This window comes from Cheilinus undulatus, linkage group 4, assembly GCF_018320785.1.
Source record: "Cheilinus undulatus linkage group 4, ASM1832078v1, whole genome shotgun sequence".
Taxonomy (NCBI): domain Eukaryota; kingdom Metazoa; phylum Chordata; class Actinopteri; order Labriformes; family Labridae; genus Cheilinus; species Cheilinus undulatus.
The window spans coordinates 1,720,823-1,740,829 of record NC_054868.1 but is presented as its reverse complement, the minus strand read 5'-3'; the positions used below and the strand labels follow the sequence as shown (position 1 = coordinate 1,740,829).

At 42.2% G+C, this 20,007-nt stretch overlaps 1 protein-coding gene across 3 annotated transcripts in view; it reads right to left on the bottom strand.

The window, feature by feature from the left end:
• LOC121508122 (echinoderm microtubule-associated protein-like 6) overlaps positions 1-19,424 on the bottom strand; it is a 48,116-nt gene extending 28,692 nt beyond the window's left edge. Inside the window, exons 1-19 of one of the 3 annotated variants that reach the window (XM_041784671.1) lie at positions 18,965-19,424; positions 13,816-13,975; positions 13,565-13,663; positions 13,104-13,172; positions 11,865-12,050; positions 10,474-10,609; positions 9,714-9,915; positions 9,498-9,635; positions 8,618-8,874; positions 8,252-8,461; positions 7,585-7,752; positions 5,337-5,443; positions 5,160-5,260; positions 4,875-5,061; positions 4,686-4,791; positions 2,590-2,683; positions 2,408-2,508; positions 2,053-2,255; positions 1,841-1,952 (exon numbers count right to left, since the gene is read on the bottom strand). In XM_041784671.1, coding sequence (XP_041640605.1) covers positions 1,841-1,952; positions 2,053-2,255; positions 2,408-2,508; positions 2,590-2,683; positions 4,686-4,791; positions 4,875-5,061; positions 5,160-5,260; positions 5,337-5,443; positions 7,585-7,752; positions 8,252-8,461; positions 8,618-8,874; positions 9,498-9,635; positions 9,714-9,915; positions 10,474-10,609; positions 11,865-12,050; positions 13,104-13,172; positions 13,565-13,663; positions 13,816-13,975; positions 18,965-19,161 — 2,833 coding nt within the window. In that variant the 5' untranslated portion in view covers positions 19,162-19,424. The remainder of the gene's footprint in view (positions 1-1,840; positions 1,953-2,052; positions 2,256-2,407; positions 2,509-2,589; positions 2,684-4,685; positions 4,792-4,874; positions 5,062-5,159; positions 5,261-5,336; positions 5,444-7,584; positions 7,753-8,251; positions 8,462-8,617; positions 8,875-9,497; positions 9,636-9,713; positions 9,916-10,473; positions 10,610-11,864; positions 12,051-13,103; positions 13,173-13,564; positions 13,664-13,815; positions 13,976-18,964) is intronic. The other 2 variants (XM_041784669.1, XM_041784670.1) reach the window with 2 other exon arrangements.
• Between the last annotated feature and the right edge of the window lie 583 nt (positions 19,425-20,007).

Below are 20,007 nucleotides of genomic sequence, written 5' to 3'. Positions count from 1 at the left end.
AAGGTGATAACTAGAAACAGCTGTAGTTACATGCCTAGGGGGTGGCGTGTGAACCATGCGGTGTTTGTTATTGTCCATCTCAATGGCTGAAACTGGGAACAATGGCAGACTGTGTGGCCAATTATCACCCAGCAGTTTCGCTTTCCCCTACCCTCAATATCCTTGCAGCAACTGCGAGAATAAGGCATTTTAAAACACAAAATTAACGCTTTAAAATATCACATTTGTGTTACTTTTTTCATCAGATGAGTAGTTAAAATGTCGGAATTGCATAAAATGAGAAAAAACAGAAAATAATAATTTTTTAAGAAAACAACTTTGTATCCATTTTTCTCAAGCACCGGAATGCCGACTTGCAGGAACTTTATCTGGCTTCGGTCACAAACGTCTGATCAGAATCAGAGGAACAGATTTGTCACTGATAGAGAGCATCTATTTTTTTCAGGCAAGGATGACATGTTTTATAAGTATTAATGACATAATCTTCATATCCAAGGATGGAATGTTTTATAAGCTTTAATGACATTATCTTCAAAGGCAAGGATGGGTTATTTGATAAGATAAGATGACATCATCTTTAAAATTAGAGGGAAAATATTTTATAAGCTTTGCTGACATCATCTTCAAAGGCAAGGATTGAATGTTTTTTTTTAAGTTTTAATGATATTATCTTCAAATCCAAGGATGGAATGTTTTATAAGCTTTAATGACATTATCTTCAAAGGCAAGGATGGAGTGTTTTATAAGCCTGAATGACACTATCTTCAAAGGCAAGGATGGGTTATTTGATAAGATAAGATGACATCATCTTTAAAATTAGAGGGAAAATATTTTATAAGCTTTGCTGACATCATCTTCAAAGGCAAGGATTGAATGTTTTTTTTTAAGTTTTAATGATATTATCTTCAAATCCAAGGATGGAATGTTTTATAAGCTTTAATGACATTATCTTCAAAGGCAAGGATGGAGTGTTTTATAAGCCTGAATGACACTATCTTCAAAGGCAAGGATGGGTTATTTGATAAGATAAGATGACATCATCTTTAAAATTAGAGGGAAAATATTTTATAAGCTTTGCTGACATCATCTTCAAAGGCAAGGATTGAATGTTTTTTTTAAGTTTTAATGATATTATCTTCAAATCCAAGGATGGAATGTTTTATAAACTTTAATGACATTATCTTCAAAGGCAAGGATGGAATGTTTTATAAGCCTGAATGACACTATCTTCAAAGGCAAGGATGGGTTATTTGAGAAGATAAGATTACATCATCTTTAAAATTAAAGTAAAAATATTTTATAATCTTTGCTGACATCATCTTCAAAGGCAAGGATTGAATGTTTTTTTTAAGTTTTAATGATATTATCTTCAAATCCAAGGATGTAATGTTTTATAAGCTTTAATGACATCATCTTCAAAGGCAAGGATGGATTGTTTTATACGTTCAGATGACATTATCTTCAAAGGCAAGGATGGGAATGTTTTATACGTTTAAAAGACACTATCTTCAAATGCAAGGATGGAATGTTTAATAAGTTTAAATGACATCATATTCAAAGGCAAAGATGGAATTTTTAGGGGGTAAATGCCTTCATCCTTAAAGGGAAGGTTGGAATGTTAAATAACCTTTAATAACATTGTCTTCAAAGGGAGAGGATGGAATGTTTAAAAGGCTTCGACAACCCTACATTCAGAAATATATGACAGAATGTTTTTTTAAGGTTCAATGATATCATCTTTAAATGCAGAGAATGGAATGTTGGTGAAGCTGGAGATGTTGCAGCCTTTTCCCCTCAATTTTTCCCAAATAGTACGCCAGATGATAAATAAGGTAAAAACCTTTGGATGAAGGAGACAGAGCCGCTCTCTTGATGGCGTACGTCTTCAAACATCTCTCAAACATGTCGTCCCACAGCTCCACGATGCCGTCCTTCCCCCCCGTCACAAAGCCCTGGACAGTGAAGGCACCACAGTGTTTATGCAGGCTTTAAACATCCTCAATGACCACCAACATGACCAGGTAACAGCCCCAGGTGCGTCCCAAAGGCTACCTTGTCGAGTGAGCACATGGCGAACACGGGTCCGTCGTGTGCTTTGACGGTCTTGATGAGCGTCGTGTCCCTCCAGATGTAAACGTCTCCGTTTGTCGCCCCGGAGAAAACCAGGTCCTCTGATCGACCATAACACGCCGACATCATCGTCTCCTGCTTCCCCAGGTTACCAAAAATCCCCCGCTTAAAGGTGAGACCGCCCCCTGCAGGAGGAGAGGGGGGAGATTTTAGCCCTTGAGTCAAAGATTAGGGTTTTGATTTGATCTTTATTATCTCAAACATTACTGTGAAAACATGAAAATGAAAACACATAATGTGCTCTAGGAGGGGCAGGATGAAGATGAGGGGGCGTCACCTGAATGCTGCCAGAATTTGATGTGCTTCATGCCGACTGTCACCAGTTTGTCCATCCTGAACGGGTTACTCCTCACCACAAAGATCTTATCTTTATGCCCCCTGCAGGACAAAGTATGGAGTTATTGTAGGATGGGATAATACTATCTATGAACATATATAAAAACAGTCAGGTGAGTTTACCTGGCCTTGGCTAGGCGCTCTCCTTTCTTCCAGTCCCAAATAACAATCGAGTGAAACTCATCGATGCCCACCGAGACCAAACTCTTCCCATCCGCTGGGACAGGAAGACAAAGATAAGGGTCAAAACCAGGGGTGGAGAGTAACTAATTACATTTACTCAGATTACTGTAATGAAGTCGTTTTTTTTTAAATCAGAACTTCTCCTCTACTTCAGTCAGTTTTACCCAGAGTAACTGGACTAGAGTACTCAATCTTGTTTTCTTTCCACCTCTGTTGCCTTCACAGTAGCAAATAGGGAATGATTCCTCACATCCATACACAGTAAAAACTGGAGTGTTGATAAGATCGGCCATTCAAATCTGGAGAGATGTGTTGGTTGAGTTACCCATCATGCCCTTGGGCAGACTGTTTGGGTGTGTTTAGGTGTTGTCTGTTGTTCTGAGAGACCCCTACTTGGGTTCTTTTGTTCATGTTTCTGGCTGAGCAATGTTTTTTGATGTGAGAAACATTTGCACCATGAGTGAAACTATCCACTGAGTGAGGGTTCCCAACTATGACTTTAGGTGCTTTTAAAGAAGTGATTCTGAACATCAGGATCCACAACAATCAATGACAGATCACCACCCAAATTTCTGGAATTTATCAGTCAAAGCCAGAACAAAGACATGAAGAGATTTCCTTCAAAATAAAAGCCTATCAGGCACACATGGAGCCACTGAAAATGGCTTCATGACCCACTTCTGGGTGCCGACCCACCATTTGAAAACCCATGTCCTGAGGGACAGATAGAGCATATTCTTCTTCAGTATTTATGGCCTTGCTGAGGTTGACTCTCTGCTTTGTTCATCCTAGAGGAGACCAGCCTTACTGCCTTACCCCCCCAGTGTAAGTGCCCTCTTAGACATCCTAAAGGTAGGTAAACTTAATAAAGTGTCCTGTAGGGCAGGGGTTCTCAACCTTGTCAGCCCGTCACCCCTAAAATAAAGGTGCCAGAGACCGGGACCCCCACTGTACCTGAAGGTAGTTGAACAGCCATGAACATTCAAGAATAGTCATTTGCAGACAAGGCTGTCCATAAGGGGGGATAAAGGGGGAGGTTTCTGGGACCCAGCCAAACTGGGGGCAAATGGAGGTCAGCAAAATCATGGTCCATTGGGAAGTTAAGTTGTGAAAACCATATTTTATATTTGACCTGAAGAACAACCACTCTTATCAACAAACATAAATCTTTAGTTATTTATTTTGCCTTCTTAAGGTGGGTTAAATATTACTAAAATTGGTAAATAATGGCAAAAACGGTGGAAAAGATAGTGAAATTGGATTTTTAAAGAACATAAATGGGTTAAAAGTGGCAAAAATTAGATAAAATTGTCAAAAACAGGCACAGAGTGGTAAAAGGGGATTAAAAAGGGCTGAAATGGCTTTCAAGTGCAAAGACATGGTTGAAATTAGGTGGAATGGGGAGGAAATTTGATTAAAACAGGCAAAAATGGGTTAACTGTTGTTAAAATGGGCAAAAAGTGGTGTAAAAAGTGGTTGATAGAGTAAATAATGAGTCAACAGAGGCAACAATAGGCATAAAGTGGCAAGGATTGGTTTAGAAGTGGCAGAAAAAGGTGGTGGGAAGGGTTTGAAATGGACAAAATTAGGTTTTAAGGGTTAAATATGTGCTAAAATGAGCAAAATTGGTGTTAAAAAGTGATCAAAAGGGTTAACATTTGGTAAAATTGGTGTAAAGTGGCAACAGTGTAATTACAAAATATTCTTGGTTTTTTTTAAGGCATCTGGTGACCCCCTCTCAGTGTCTCCCCAAAGGGGTCCTGATCCCAAGGTTGAGAACCGCTGCTGTAGGGTGCCATCTGAAGGGGCAACATTTGACAATACGCCCTTTAGGAATCAATCTAAGTTGGAAAATTTGACAGAGTACTATCTAGGATTTAAATTTAAGTAGTAATTCATCCTAGAGGAAGTGGGGTTAATTTCGGGGGTTAATCTTGTGAGATATTAAAAGGTGATTTGGGGGTTCTGGGTGCAGAGTTCCAGGTGTAGATCACAGGTGTTGACTCAGGGTTACCTGATGGCCCAGCAGGCGTTACCTGTAAACTCCAGCGCACACACTCCTCGGCTGTGGTGTCCTTTGAGCAGAGACAAACACTTCAGCGTCTGGATGTCCCACACATGAACGGCTGGGTCTCTGCCCACCTGAGGACAATGACAGCCAATCAGAAAGACTTTTAAGTCTGTGTCACGGCGATGCGCTGCCGTTTAAATTACCCATGGCGTACCTGAGCGGAGGCCACGTAGTCTTTGAGCGGATGGACGGTGAGACTGAGGATGTCGTCGTCGTGGCCGACGTAAAACCTCTGACTGTGCTGCAGACGGTTGTAGACGACGGCGACGGCGGCTACGTGATAGACGACCTCACCCGTCTGACTGTAGAACAGGTTGTTACGGCAGTCGAAACCCCGATAACTGAGGACACAGGAGGCAAGACCGCCACAATAAAAGTTCTGTTTTTAGACCAAAAGGATGATTTGATTGGGCGGAAACATTGATTATTAAATTTTTACCCATGGACAAACTGCAGACGGAGCCCCTCCTCTGGAGCTTTCTGCCTCTTCAGGGAACCAATCAGCTTCTTCCTTAGCTGAGGTAGATCTTCCTTATACACCTGCAGATGGACACACGAGAGTCAGACGAATACATGGAGAGGGATTCATATCATGCGACTGGTTTCTTTTGGTCACCTGACGCTCGTAGCTGGTCTGAGCTTCCTGTTCGATGTCTGAGTCGAGCTCTGGGACGTCTGAAACATCCGAGTCTGATTCTCCGCTGTTGGAGTCGGCGTAACCCTCTGATACAAACCAGGACAAAAAAAAAAAAAAAAAAAAAAAAACTTTAGGATAGAATTTAAAAACTGTGGCCAAAGAAACTCGGAAACTTCAGATGGTAACAGGAAGTGATTTCCACATAGAGAAGCTCTATCAAACTGCCAGAGTTTAGTTCTACTCATGGCTGTGACAACTGTTCAAATCAGGAAAATTAGAGCTACCTTTTACCTCCTGAAAGTAGCAAGAGATTCAGGCAAACATTTCTTAAAGCCTCCATCTAAAGTCTGGAGGGGCGGAGTCAGACAATGCTCACATATGGTCTGCTTCCAGACCAGGTTGTACAGCTTGGTTCAGTCCAGTTTGTCATGGTAAACCCTAAACTTATTTGTGGTTCCAGAGCAGAAGTCCATCCAGCCTTGCCGGTTGTGATGGGAAATCCATCTCTTTTATGAGATCTGGATCGTTTGGCTCAGCTCAGTAATAAACGGCTCCTCATTTGGTTCCAGTTTGGCTTTTTAAATGTGGATTAAGAAACGACAAAGGAGGGGGGAAAGGAAACTGGCACTGTCATTCACATTTTAATGAGATACTTCAACATTTTGGCAAATTCGCCCATTGCCATAATTCCTATAGTCTTAGTAATTGGTTCGTTTCCTTTAGTCGGTGCAAGCTGTTTCAAGATCTGGGGGGACCGTTAAACCAGCTGCACCGCGAGCGCTATTTTAGCAGACGGAATTTTTGCTGTCCCTCATCAAACTCATCAAATACACAATCCAACAACTCCAAAACGCTCTTGTGGACAAGTTGTGACCTGCACATTCACCACGCTATGAAATAATAACGTATAATTATGTAACATTACGGCACATGAAGCAAATACTCTGAACTATTTCTTGAGTGAACCACTGGGCGGAGTGAGTCAGTGCAGCAGCCATGTCTGGAGTGTAGTTCTGGCTTTGCATTTAAATTTAAAACATCTCCGTCTCGTAATGTTCCATGATTATTTCATAGCGGTCCCCCCAGATCTAGAAACAGCTTGCACCGACAACTAAAGGAAACGAACCTATTACTAAGACTATAGGAATTATGACAATGGGCGAATTTGCCAAAATGTTGAAGTATCCCTTTAATGTTAGCTGGCTCTGAGAACATCATTACAATATTTTCCTCATGTTGACTGCCCTTTGTTGGCAAAGGAAGACCAGAGTCTAGACGAGGGAAACCCTTCTCCTCGCAAGCTCCACCCACTTTGCAAAAGTTACCAAATATGGCCGACTATTTGGCAAAAATAGAAGGAAAAAGGACCCAGCCTGACAAACATTCCATCCTTGCCTTTTGCATGCAGGCCAGTCCAAGCAAGCCTCTGGTCTCACTCCTAGACTCCTCTAGTCTCTGGTCTCAGTCCTAGACTCCTCTACATTCTGGTCTCAGTCCTAGACTCCTCTACACTCTGGTCTCAGTCCTGGACTCCTCTAGACTCTGGTCTCAGTCCTAGACTCCTCTACACTCTGGTCTCAGTCCTGGACTCCTCCTGACTCTGGTCTCAGTCCTAGACTCCTCTAGACTCTGGTCTCAGTCCTAGACTCCTCCTGACTCTGGTCTCAGTCCTGGACTGCTCTAGACTCTGGTCTCACTCCTAGACTACTCTACACTCTGGTCTCAGTACTAGACTCCTCTACACTCTGGTCTCAGTCCTAGACTGCTCTAGACTCTGGTCTCAGTCCTAGACTTCTCCTGACTCTGGTCTCAGTCCTAGACTCCTCTTGACTGTGTTCTCAGTCCTAGACTCTTCTAGACTCTGGTCTTCCATCATCTGTCTAGTCCTGTAGTAGGAGGTCTGCAGGATCTAGTCACTGGTGATCTGGATCACCTCCTCTCCAGGTAAACCAGTCCACCTGTGTACGGATCAGAGCTGATGGATGTAGAAATGTTCTGATGGTAACTAGAGCTTGCAGCGCCACCTAGAGCTTTAACGGACTATCTTACTACATTAACATTTATACAGACCCGCTGTTCTTCACTTCCTGACCCCCCCCCCGCCTTGCCATCAGGATCATGTGACTTAAAACAGCCAATGGGAGAAGCTTTGTGTCATCCACAGCGAGAGTAAAGGAATGGGCTGATACTGCCAGGTTAACACTGTGGTAGTCTTTGGTGTTGCTACCTTGGAGGAGTGGCTCCAGGACACCGTTCATGACGCCCTCAGGCAGGAACCTCCACTGGAAGACGGCGTGGTCGGCCCCACCAGTGCTGATGACCCACTGCAGGTCGTTTGACCAGCGAACGTTTGTCACATGGGCTGAGTGACCAATGTACTTCTTGAATTTGGCTCCTGTTCAACAAAGATCATGACAGAAATCTTTAATGCTGGGATAAAAATACGTAACTGAAATGAAAACAAGTCTAGTAAAACTTAGAATTATTGATCCCGGGAGCGCAGATGGTTGAGTGGTTTAAGACAATACCCATGTATGCGGGCGGCCCGGGTTCGAATCCGGCCTGTGGCCCTTTACCACATGTCTCCCCCCACTCTCTTCCCTGTTTCCAGAACTATCCACTGTCCTTCTTCTGTCAAATAAAGGCATGAAAAAGCCCAAAAATAAATCTTAAAAAAAAAAAAAAAAAGAATTATTGATCCCATGGCTAATTAGCAAACTAAATGAGTTCTCGTGTTTTTTTTTCCCTTTTATTTTGATAGGACAGGGAAGACATGCATCAAACAGCACCAACGAGGACTGTAGCCTCTGTACTGGATGCTTCTCTTAACATCCGAGCTACACCAGCCCCCATGGTCCCATGGTTTTATACCATGGAGGGAGATTTAGACTCACCTTTCTTCAAACAGGGGAACCTGAAGAGTTTGACCAATCCAAGGTCATCTCCGGTCACCACCACAGCGCTGCTGTAGTTGGCGTCCACAGAGTTGACGTTGGTGATGTTGGAGTATTTTGGCCAGAGGCCATTCACCTCCGGCCCAACCACACCCGTCCAGGTCATCCAGTGGATCCCCTTCGCTTCTTCTTTGGGGACCAGCTTCCCTGCTGGAGGACGCCAAGAGTAGATCAACACATCAGGAAAAAGTCAGTGATAAAACTAAAGACAAATCTAAAGTCCTAAATCTAGGTGGATTTGACCCCAAGTACAGCTGAAGTCACTACGTGATATTACGTTAAGGTTTTGCATGTTTCAGGTGGTACCTGGCATCCTGTAGAAGAGCCGCTCTCCGGCGCCATCGTTGGTCTGCAGGAAGCGGCTGTCCACAGACCAGTCCAGGTGGGTGATGAAGGAGGCGGAGCGGCTACACTCGCCCACCTTCTTGTAGCGCTGGGCAACGGCGTAGATATCCACTAGGCCATCGTTTGACCCCACTGCCAGGAAGGAACCGTCTGGTGAGAACTTCAGCTCATGGATCACTTCCTTCCTGTCCTTGATGTGCACGACCTCCGTCATGTCCCTGAGGGAAACATGGGGTTAAATAAGCGAGGTGATCACAACTTTCCACCCTGTAGTCACAGCATGATGTGTGGAGTTTCTCAAGGCTCAGTCCTGGGTCCTCTTTGGTTTAACAGTTAACCATTTACTTTAGATTTAGCTTTAGTTAAAATCATTCTCTTTGGGAAATATTTTTTTCAAAATGTGTTTTAATTAGCGATGCACCGATTCATTGGTGGACCATCAGCCGACGTGAACCTTCATCGGCAGTTCAGCAAAAAATCGGACACACGCCGCTAACCATTGCTGATGTTTGACAAACGTGGAAACTAGACCAGTCTGAAGTGCATGCTGCTGTAAGAGAAAACGCTAAAATATGACAAAAGCAATCATTGACAGCTGTGTTACAAGTTTCTGTGGAACACCTCAAACATTCCCCCGTTGTCTACTTTAACTGCACAGCAGTTAGTTTGAAAGAGAAGTCAACCTGTGTGAGTCATTATCCGCAGTCGGGAACAAGGCTGCTGACATGATCCCCTCGGTAAGAGCCCCAAAATGCCTTTTAACATACAGAGGTAGACTCTGATCACACACTCCACTAAACTCCTGATCTACCAAGTACCAAGGTTTAGATCCTGGTCTAACCTGACTCTCAGCACTGTGAATGAGCCATCCTTCATCCCCAGAGCGAGCTGAGAGCCATCGTTATTGAAGGAAACGCTGCGGACCGACTCCTCCATGTTACAGCGAGCCAGCAGCGTGTGATCTGGGAGACTCCACAGCCTGACAGAGAAACGAAGTAGACGTTAGGTGAGCTGATCACCATCAATGGTTACAGAGGTTTGAGTGACTTGTACCCACCTGACGGAGCGGTCGTCGCTCCCAGTTACAGCCACCGGCTGTTTGGGGTGCAGGTCAAGTGCCCACAGCTCGCCCTCGCTGTGACCCTGCATCAGAAGCACCGGTTTGTCCCGGTCTCGGACCATGACCTCAAAGATCTCGCTGTCTTGTGTCCCAGCCAGGATCCGGTCTGCTTTCCAGCACACGCTGCGAATTGACAGACCTGAGACAGAAAACGCATATTAATCCAAGTGTTCATGTGTTTCACAGATAACCAGACACATCTGATCCTCTTGGTGAACATTTCTAAAAGAAGAAAGTGCTGATAAAACAGCCTTTTTTTGAAAACCTGTACAAGAATCCAACAGTTACAAAAATCTTTACTTCTGAGCCTCAGTTACAGATAGACATGAAATAAAACAGTTGAAGGCTCTGGGTTGGGGCCAATATTCAATCTGATTCAACAAGAATCGACCTCCCACGGCACCTCAGCCACATTTCAGGGGATGCAACCAGCAGCCTTGGTCACTACTGAGGAACTGGGCACTTCTGAAGACCCAGCAGTCCCTGAGCAACCTCCAGCATCTGCCCACGTGTTTTTGGTACTTGATGGAAGCAAAAATCAGCCTTGATAAGGCATTAACTAAACCAGACTGAAACACAACATCATGTAACGTTTTGTCGCCTCATTTAATTCACTCATAGATGACAGGAATCTGCATTCACAGCAGGAAAACTGATCAGGACATCCCTAGCTACAACCTGACTCAAGTATCCTCACCTTTGTATCCTTGCTCTGCCTCCCTCAGGTCAATCTTGGTGATAGGTTTGAAGTCAACGTCCCACAGGCGGATGCAGCCATCTCGTCCTCCAGTGGCGAATCCTTCCTCACAGGCATGCATGCTAAAGATCCCTGCCTGAAGAGCATGATACACGTAATGATCCAATACCCCATTTCCCATTATTATTATACACTTTCATCTCTAGTCTGAAATCTATTTCTCTGCTACAGGGTTGTGGCTGTGCATGTTGTCGCTGATTGCACTCCTGTAACAGCTGTTTGCATTCTTGTTGCAGATGTTTGCATTCGTGTTGCAGATGTCTGCATTTGCGTTGCAGATGTCTGCATTCGTGTTGCAGATGTCTGCATTCGCGTTGCAGATGACTGCATTCTTGTTGCAGATGACTGCATTCTTGTTGCAGATGACTGCATTCTTGTTGCAGATGTCTGCATTCATGTTGCAGATGTCTGCATTCATGTTGCAGATGTCTGCATTCATGCTGCAGATGTCTGCATTCGCATTGCAGATGTCTGCATTCTTGTTGCAGATGTCTGCATTCATGTTGCAGATGTCTGCATTCATGTTGCAGATGTCTGCATTCATGTTGCAGATGTCTGCATTCTTGTTACAGATGTCTGCATTCGTGTTGCAGATGTCTGCATTCTTGTTGCAGATGTCTGCATTCATGTTGCAGATGTCTGCATTCATGTTGCAGATGTCTGCATTCATGCTGCAGATGTCTGCATTCGCATTGCAGATGTCTGCATTCTTGTTGCAGATGTCTGCATTCATGTTGCAGATGTCTGCATTCATGTTGCAGATGTCTGCATTCATGTTGCAGATGTCTGCATTCGTGTTGCAGATGTCTGCATTCTTGGTGCAGATGTCTGCATTCTTGGTGCAGATGTCTGCATTCATGTTACAGATGTCTGCATTCGTGTTGCAGATGTCTGCATTCTTGGTGCAGATGTCTGCATTCTTGGTGCAGATGTCTGCATTCTTGTTGCAGATGTCTGCATTCTTGTTGCAGATGTCTGCATTCAGTTGCAGCTGTCTGCACTCTTGTTGCAGCTGTTTGTATTTGCTTTGCAGCTTTTTGCAGTCGTGTGAATGCTGACCAATCCACTGATTACCATGGTACCTTCAATGTCACTTAAACGACCCTTTTGACAAGGAAGGAGCTCGCTCTGACCTTCAGCACATCTTCTTGAGAACGCCATCATGCTTACATGAATTGGTTGCTGCCATGTGATTGACTGAATAGATATTTCTGTTACTGAGCTGTTTAAAAGGTGTACCCTGTGAAGTGTTCAGTATATATTTACACATTTTAAGCACTCCTTGTTGTGTTCATTAAGGGTGTATGTGTGATTGTATCATCAGTATTTACCCCGTGTGCAGCCTGCACCGTCCTGATCAAAGTGATCCCCTTCCACACGTAAACGTCTCCGTTCAGAGCGCCGGAGTATGTCAGCTCCTCTTTGGCTGCAGAGACACACAGGATGGTCTGCAGGTCGCCAGTCTTCCCAAAAATCCCTCTCTTAGGGGTCAGAGCGTTTCCACACAGCGCCCAGAACTGCACAAAAACATACAGTTTATCACCACTGATTCGCCATTATTATCTTTTTAGACAGTATCTGTGCGCAGGTGTCAAACTCAAGGCCGGGGGGCAAAATCCGGCCCATGGAACGATTGTATCTGGCCCATGGGATCGTATCATATTTGTATTCTAACTGGCCCACCAGTATGAGGACTGCAGATTTCCTCCAGTATAATAATGTAAACTTCCCCTTGATCATTTAAAATATCCTTGTTAAGCCATAAAAATCTGAAAAAGAAAGAGCAAGAAAGATTTAATAAAAAGTCAAGAATGTGGTTCGGGAGGAGGGGTAATTTGTGATTTATTTCATATTTTCAATTTTGCATCTCAAGATTACAACTCAAACTTTTCATTTCATACCTTGACCTTTTCAACTCATAATTTGGACTTTATCTGGCACATTTTTATCTTTTAGAGTCCCAATTTTAACTTTAAGTCATATTTTGACCTTTTCAACTCCTTACTTTGGGTTTTAAATCCCATATTTTGACTTAACATATGATTTCAATTTTGTTCTCATATTTTGACATTTTCAATGAATAATTTTTACTTTTTATATCATGCTTGACCTTTTACACTCCCAATTTTGACTTTTAGTCATATTTTTAACTTTCTAAGTATCCTTTTGAATTCTAGCTCATATTTTGACATTTTCAACTCCTAATTTTGGCTTTTTAATCCTATATTTTGAACTATCAGACTCACAATTTAAAATTTTAAGTCATATTTAGGCTTTTAAAATGATGATTTTAACTTTCTCCTCATATATTTGCTCTTTAAAAACATTATTTTTCTATTTTTAATATTGTGTTCTGATCTTTTGAACTAATAAATTGGAATTTTTATCTCAGATTTGAGCCTTTAAACTTTTCATTTTAACTTTTTGAATTTCTCAATGATTAATCATCATTGCTGTTTTTTTATATTTTATCACTGGTGAAAATAAGGTTGACAGTTTATGGCTGAATCCAGAATCCAGCCCCTGCTGTGACTGAGTTTGACAGCCCTGATTTAAGGTCTGAGTCTGACCTTGATGTGTTTGACGCCACAGCTGACCAGACGGTTGGACGTGAACGGATCCCAGGCCACGTCAAAGATCTGCAACAGAGCGGGACAATTTTAACAGTACTTAATCTTAACAAAACCAGATATACAATACCTCAGGGAACAATCCAGTGGATCAGACAAGGTTTAAATCTGCTATCAAACTAGTACTGCACAATTCATGTAAAAGCAATCGTAGTGTTAGACTGTGCAATTACAAAATGGCCTAAAGGCAGTAATTATTAGAACTGTAAAGGTTTACTTAAATGTCTGCAGGAAGGCCTTTAAGTTTATAATAAAGCCACTGTTGTTCTGTATTTTCAAAAACGGAAGAACAGACTTATGACACCATCTGTGGATGATTTTTGAATACTGTCTAGTATAATCACAATCACACATTATTACCGCGTCCTGCATCCTACATCAAATGGAATAAGAAGTATTACCCGATCAGAGTGTCCGGTCGCCGTGGCGAGGACTCGTCCTCTCCTCCAATCCCAAACACACAGCGTGTTCTTGGCATCCAGACCGACAGACGCCAGGCGCTACGAGAAACAAACATGTCAGAGTCAAAGAGCCTCCTTTACACAGCTGGCAGAGAGAGTGGTTCAGTGGTCTTTAACTGTTATCAACCAAAAGAAACTTTGGGGGTGATTCCTGTCACAGTGACATCACCACCAGAAGGGCGTGGCCTGACCTGTCCGTCAGAGTCAAAGGCCAAGCAGGCGACTCCGTGAGTGTGGACATCCCTCAGGATGGAGACGGTCTGCATGGCGTACGTGTCCCAAATACAGATGTAGGGGTCCTTTCCCACCTGACCCGTCGCCACCTGGATCTTATCGGGATGCATCGCCAGACTGAAACAAAAAGGACAATGAAGTTGAACAATGATGTTTAAGAACCTCGTAATCAGCGGGAAATCCTGACACTAGGGTCATCACCATACGAGGATTTTAAACTTTGTAAAAGTGAAAACAAACATTCTGTGACAAACAGTCTTCAAAATATTTTTGTGTTGGCTCTGTTTGAGTCATTATTCAAAGCAGTTCCTGCAAAGACTCAGACACGTCACGGGCTCTCTGTGTCTCTTTCTCTCTGAGTCATTCAGGCCATCTCTGAACCATCTAAGAGAGAAGACCTGAAAAAGTATGAAGTAACAACAGGACAGCCTGCCAGTGGTTGTCACAGCCTGTCACAAAACATTGTGGGATAAACTGGCATTTAGCATAAGCCGCTAGCAGCAGCAACAACTGAAAATGTCTAAAAGACATTCAATATCAAATTTACTGATGTGGATTTGATCTTGGGGTCTGCACGGTGGTGCAGGGGTTAGCGCTGTTGCCTCACAGCAAGGTGGTCTCTGGTTCGCTTCCCAGTCAGGGTCTTTGTGTGTGGAGTTTGTATGTTCTCCGTGTGCATGCGTGAGTTCTCTGGCTTCCTCCCACCACCACAAACATACTTGTTAGGTTAACCTTTGAACCCTGAGGCTATTTTTCTATTTTTTAGGTTTCTGCTCAAAATTGCACACCCATAATAAAATGGGCATATCTCTGCAACCACAAGGTCTATTTGAATCATTTTGGTGTCATAGTAAAGGGAACACTTGTGAGATTTGTTGTGTATTTGTTAATATGAGTATATGTGATACTGGTGAAGAGTAAATGAAGATGGCACACAGCAAAAATTTAAAAAATGTAGGTTTGCCTACAGAAAGCAATTTCAGGATGAATATCCCTTTAAAAATGATGTAGCTGCAGCTCTAAACCTTTATCAGACCATAGTACTACATATGAGTGTGGAGTTTGATATGTCCTAATTCATGAAGTTGTTATTTGAGTTGTGTTCGGGGCATGTAAAAATGGTTTATATAGTCTTGTAGCCCAGGTTCTGCTGTTTAATTTGATGTGCAACATCACTATGTCATCAACATCATGATTAGTGCATTATTTCACACCGTGTTTGCCAGTGCCTCTCAAAGTCCCCCAATTGAGGGACCTCGGGGTTCACAAGGTTAACTGGTGACTAAATTGGCCGTAGGTGTGAGTGTGAGCATGCCTGGTTGTCCATCTGTATGTCAGCCCTGGGACTGACTGGCGACCAGTCCAAGGTAGGGTGTACCACGCCGCTCGCCCAGTGACAGCTGGGATAGGCTCCAGCCCCTGCCCACGACCCCGAATGGGATAAGCAGTATAGAAATTGGATGGATGGATGGATTTGATCTTTAAAGACCCAGAAAGTCCCCCAGGTTCCAGGCTCACTAGAAAAGCTTCTGTTACGAATTTGAAGGCATAGTGTCACCTAAACAGAAACACAGCCACCTCCAACAGGGATAACCTAAAGACAGGTATTCTAGTTTTTATAAACTGTGTTGCATCTTGTTGTGTATGACCCCACTGGTCAGCCCCTCCCCGAAATTTCCAGATTTTTCCAAAAACTTAATGAATCCTCCAAATGTCTTGATCTTTAAGGGTGGCCCTTAAACACTGTCATTTTGTTTTTCAACATGATTTTTTAAAAATACATGTACATCTACAGTACTTAACAAATGTATTAGACCACCTGTGATATCTGTCTCAGAAACCATCCAGCATCATGAAGTGCTTTAATGCAGACTCTGTCATTTTCAGTCAGCTCTCCACGTTTTACCATTTTGAACAGGAATGAGGAATTTCAAACTGAATTCACCTTTTTATACCCAAATGTGAGCCGGCTCACTGGGCTTCTCTAAGAAGTCAGAAATGAATCAAGCATAACATTCAACCACTAAAACTTATTTTTCTCTTCAGGAATGCAAGTAAATAACTATAATTTGACATATTCATCAAGAAATATTAATGTGCTTTACTATTTTTTCAGGTTTTTTGTAAATCAGTAAATTTGAAATTTCATGGATAGCAATAATAATTACGGTAAGTGTACTCATTAAGCCCAGGCACCATTTAAGCTCACTTGCAGCTTTGAAGTCAATTAAAAAAAAAAAAAAGAGGGGCCTGTCTAATGATATACATTATTTTGTCCAATCACACAATTTCTTAAGTATATGTCAGTTTTTGTTTGGCACCAATCACATTTGTAGATATTGAATAAGGCCCGCCTACATTGGTGCAGTCTCAAGGAGGCTCAGATAAAGTCGCCTCAAAACTTTGGTGTTTTGTGACCTTCAGAAAAAAACTCTTTTCAACTATTTTCTGCCACTGACTTGTTATGTACATTCATATTATGTAATTTGAGAGATTATTGATTTGTTTTTTGTGTATAAACAAGTAGTTCTTTGTCATTTCTTACTATTTAGTTTTATGTGAAAAGGTGAGTCATGCTAGCTAGCGCAGTTAGTGAATCACTTGTCAATACATGTAGCCCTACTGATAGATACACTGCTTAAAGGTGCAGAGTGTAGAAACTGGAATTTTAACGACATCAAGCGTCCAGATTTTAGAATGAGCCGATCTGTTACCAAAACATCACATCACTAAGTGACGAGAGCCTGTGAGGACCAAAAAGGATTGAGCTGGAGCCAGACATCATTGACAGCAGTGACGAGGTGAGGGTTTACTCATTCATTTTTGTAACCATTATTTTATAGATTAAAGGTCAGCCTTCTTCTCCGCCTGCCTTCCAGGTAGATTTCAGGACCGACGGGCAGGTTCGTAACTAAAAATGACATTTCGCCCATTCTGTCCCCAAAACGTTGCCGTAGACAACATGGCGGTTCGTTATGTCAGCCTCCATGAGTGCGACCCAAGGTAATGTAAATTTAAAAAGCTTTTTTCTAATTTTGTAAAAAGAGAACTAAAGTTTTAAGCGGATGATTGTACACTTATTTTAACATACTTCACATAAATATACAAACATTAGATCCCATTTACACTGTTTCTGTTTGGCGAAATGCAGCCAACTTCTACATACTGCACCTTTAAAGATTAAAAATGATAAATAAACAGATCAGAATACAGGAAGCTAAAATGTTTGGATGGTAAATGTTCTGGTAGAAGACGTCCAGACTGTTACCTGGACTATAAATGGCAAATATTGTAATATGATTGAAAGACTGAACTTGTAAACACATTTTTCTGCATTTAAAAGACTTAAATAAGAAATGAGTTAGTTTCTTTTGGTCATTAACTTAAAAATTATGATAAAATTTTGACACATTTTTCCATATCAGCCCCCTTTATGTGGAAAATAAGAAGTATCTGTGCTGCACACTGAGATGTTTGCAGTTTTCAGCCTCCAACAGATACTAAGTCAGGCTGTAAACATTTATTATATAACGTTTATCTCTTTTACCATGGGGCTCTATGGGACTGACTCACAGCAGGAACAGCAGCTTCTCTGGATTTTTAAATCCAGAGGTTGCAGCTCGTTTTTTAAACATCTAAACGAGGTTGACCAATCAGAGCGGAGGAGGAGACGCTCTCAGACATTACTACTGATGTGAATTTCTGTCTCAGTTCAGTTTCTCTGACGTGACTGTCCGCTCATCAGTCCTCATCATCGTGACCTCAGAGAAACGGCGACCACAGACAAAAGGCCTGTGCTCCGATTGGCTGACGGAGCATTTTTATCTTTCTGATGTGAAACTAAAAGCTAGCTGAGGCTGTCTGTCGGAGCAAAGCATGATGGGAAACACTCAGCAGCTTCATCACCTCGTCTTTATCATCAGCGTTTTTCCTCCGGCTGTCAGCTCCCATCATGCCACTGGGCTTGGACAGCTCTGCCCTTCAGTGTGCTGCCTTCTCTGGTGTGAACTGTTAAAGGAGCATTCCACTGATTTTAATTCTACCATCATCTGAAACCACTTTGACAGCACTTTTGTTGGCCAAAAATTACATCATGATCATCAGGTAAAAACACCTGTGTGACATCAGTCTGATCGTGAACCTGTGATGTGATGAAAGAGGATAATGGGGATGTAAATAACCACAGATGCTTGTGGTTGTTGTTGTTTTCCCTCTTTAGATCAGCACACGGTTCATGCTCTCTCTGCTGTATGGTTGTGTTTTTGATGTAAAACAGTGAACTCATCCTTTAATTCCTCCTTCTAAACCTCATAAAGCCTCTCTTGTTGAGTGTCAGAGAGAGAAACCAGGGTCACAGAGAGACCATCACTGAGCCTATGGGTGAGCCTGCAGCTGGAACATCTGTCAAAGAAGAAACCATAGTAGGAACAACCTCACAGCATCATCTCCCATGGAAACACGCTGTCTCGTCAAGCAGCAAATGAATGAATGAATGTATGGAAGGATGGATGGATAATGGCTGGATAAATTATGGGATAAAGTATATGTAAAGTAATATCAGCCTAGATCAGCTGTAAACATCAGCCTAGATCAGCTGTAAACATCAGTCTATATCAGCTGTAAACATCAGTCTATATCAGCTGTAAACATCAGTCTATATCAGCTGTAAATATCAGTCTATATCAGCTGTAAATATCAGTCTATATCAGCTGTAAATATCAGTCTATATCAGCTGTAAATATCAGTCTATATCAGCTGTAAATATCAGTCTATATCAGCTGTAAACATCAGTCTATATCAGCTGTAAACATCAGTCTATATCAGCTGTAAACATCAGTCTATATCAGCTGTAAACATCAGTCTATATCAGCTGTAAACACTGACCATTATTAGCTAGTCTCTTTCCTTGTTCATCCTTATTCTTTCCTCTTTTAAATGTGTCTAAGTTCTGATGTTTTTGGTCTGAACTACATCTACATATCAATCAGCTGATATAAATGTGTAAACATCAGTGTTTTTGATATCGTCAAAAACCCTTTATTATGCTTCCCTTAATAAAAGTGGTCCCACTTTAAGTCAAAAGCACACTCAGCTGTTCCAACTCACCTGATGATGTCATCGTTGTGTCCCAGGTAGAACTTCTGGGTGTGTTCCCTGGTGTTGTAGACCACGCCCACCCCGGCCACAAAGTACACCACCTCTTTCCCGGCGGTGTAGTACAGGTTGTTACGGCATTGGTGACCTCTGTACCCGTGGATCCACTCCAGCCTCAGCTGGCAGCGCGGCGCCGTCTTATCCGACATGTTGCTTTAAACTCAGAATAATTTAAGCTCCTCCGAGGGAAAAAATAACAGGTCAAACCAGGAAGAAAGTCTCTCCTCTGCAAACACTGAAAAGGTAGTGACTGTGTCCATCCAAGGCTAGTTGAAGTCCAGAATTAAAATTCCAACTACATGTCCCATAATTCCATTCTGCAGCCTTCATTCAGAAAGTAAAGCACAGTTTCACCTCCTCATCTTATGTCTGAATGTTGGACTTTTACCTACTCAGCAGGGCTGAATAAATGAGAGAGCTGCAGGACTGAGGCTGTCATGACACCAACATTTTAATATATTATACTAAAAATATTTGATACTAACTAAAACAGAAGTCCTACCCTCTAATAATGGGCTCTACTTTATGAAATAGCAGTTTAAAAGCTCTGGTTTTTGAATCTTTATGCTGATTGGAGGGCTGGAGTGTCCCTCTTTAACGTTGCACGTTTCACCTATAAAGAGGGCTGTTAGAGGATGACTGCAGGATAATCCCTGGGTTTACACCTACATCTGTCACCACGTGCAAACAAGCAAGGTGTCAGCAGGTTTTTATTTTTACTTTATCAGACCTCAAGAAACTTCTTTAAAATGCTGGATAATAATATTATGATAAAAAGGGACCTCCTAAAGTCAGCAAGCTCCTAAAAATTAAAACACAAATGCCTGAGACAAATAGTTTGGGTCGGCTTGTAGTAGGATTTCTTTAGTTTGGTTGTTGCCCCTCAGCCTACTGCAGCAGCTCCTGGATCTAGATATTTCTTTTTTCAATATTTCTTAGAGTTTGTTTACTGTTGATTATTCTTCTGCTGCTTTAGTTGCTTGATATCCAGCTGC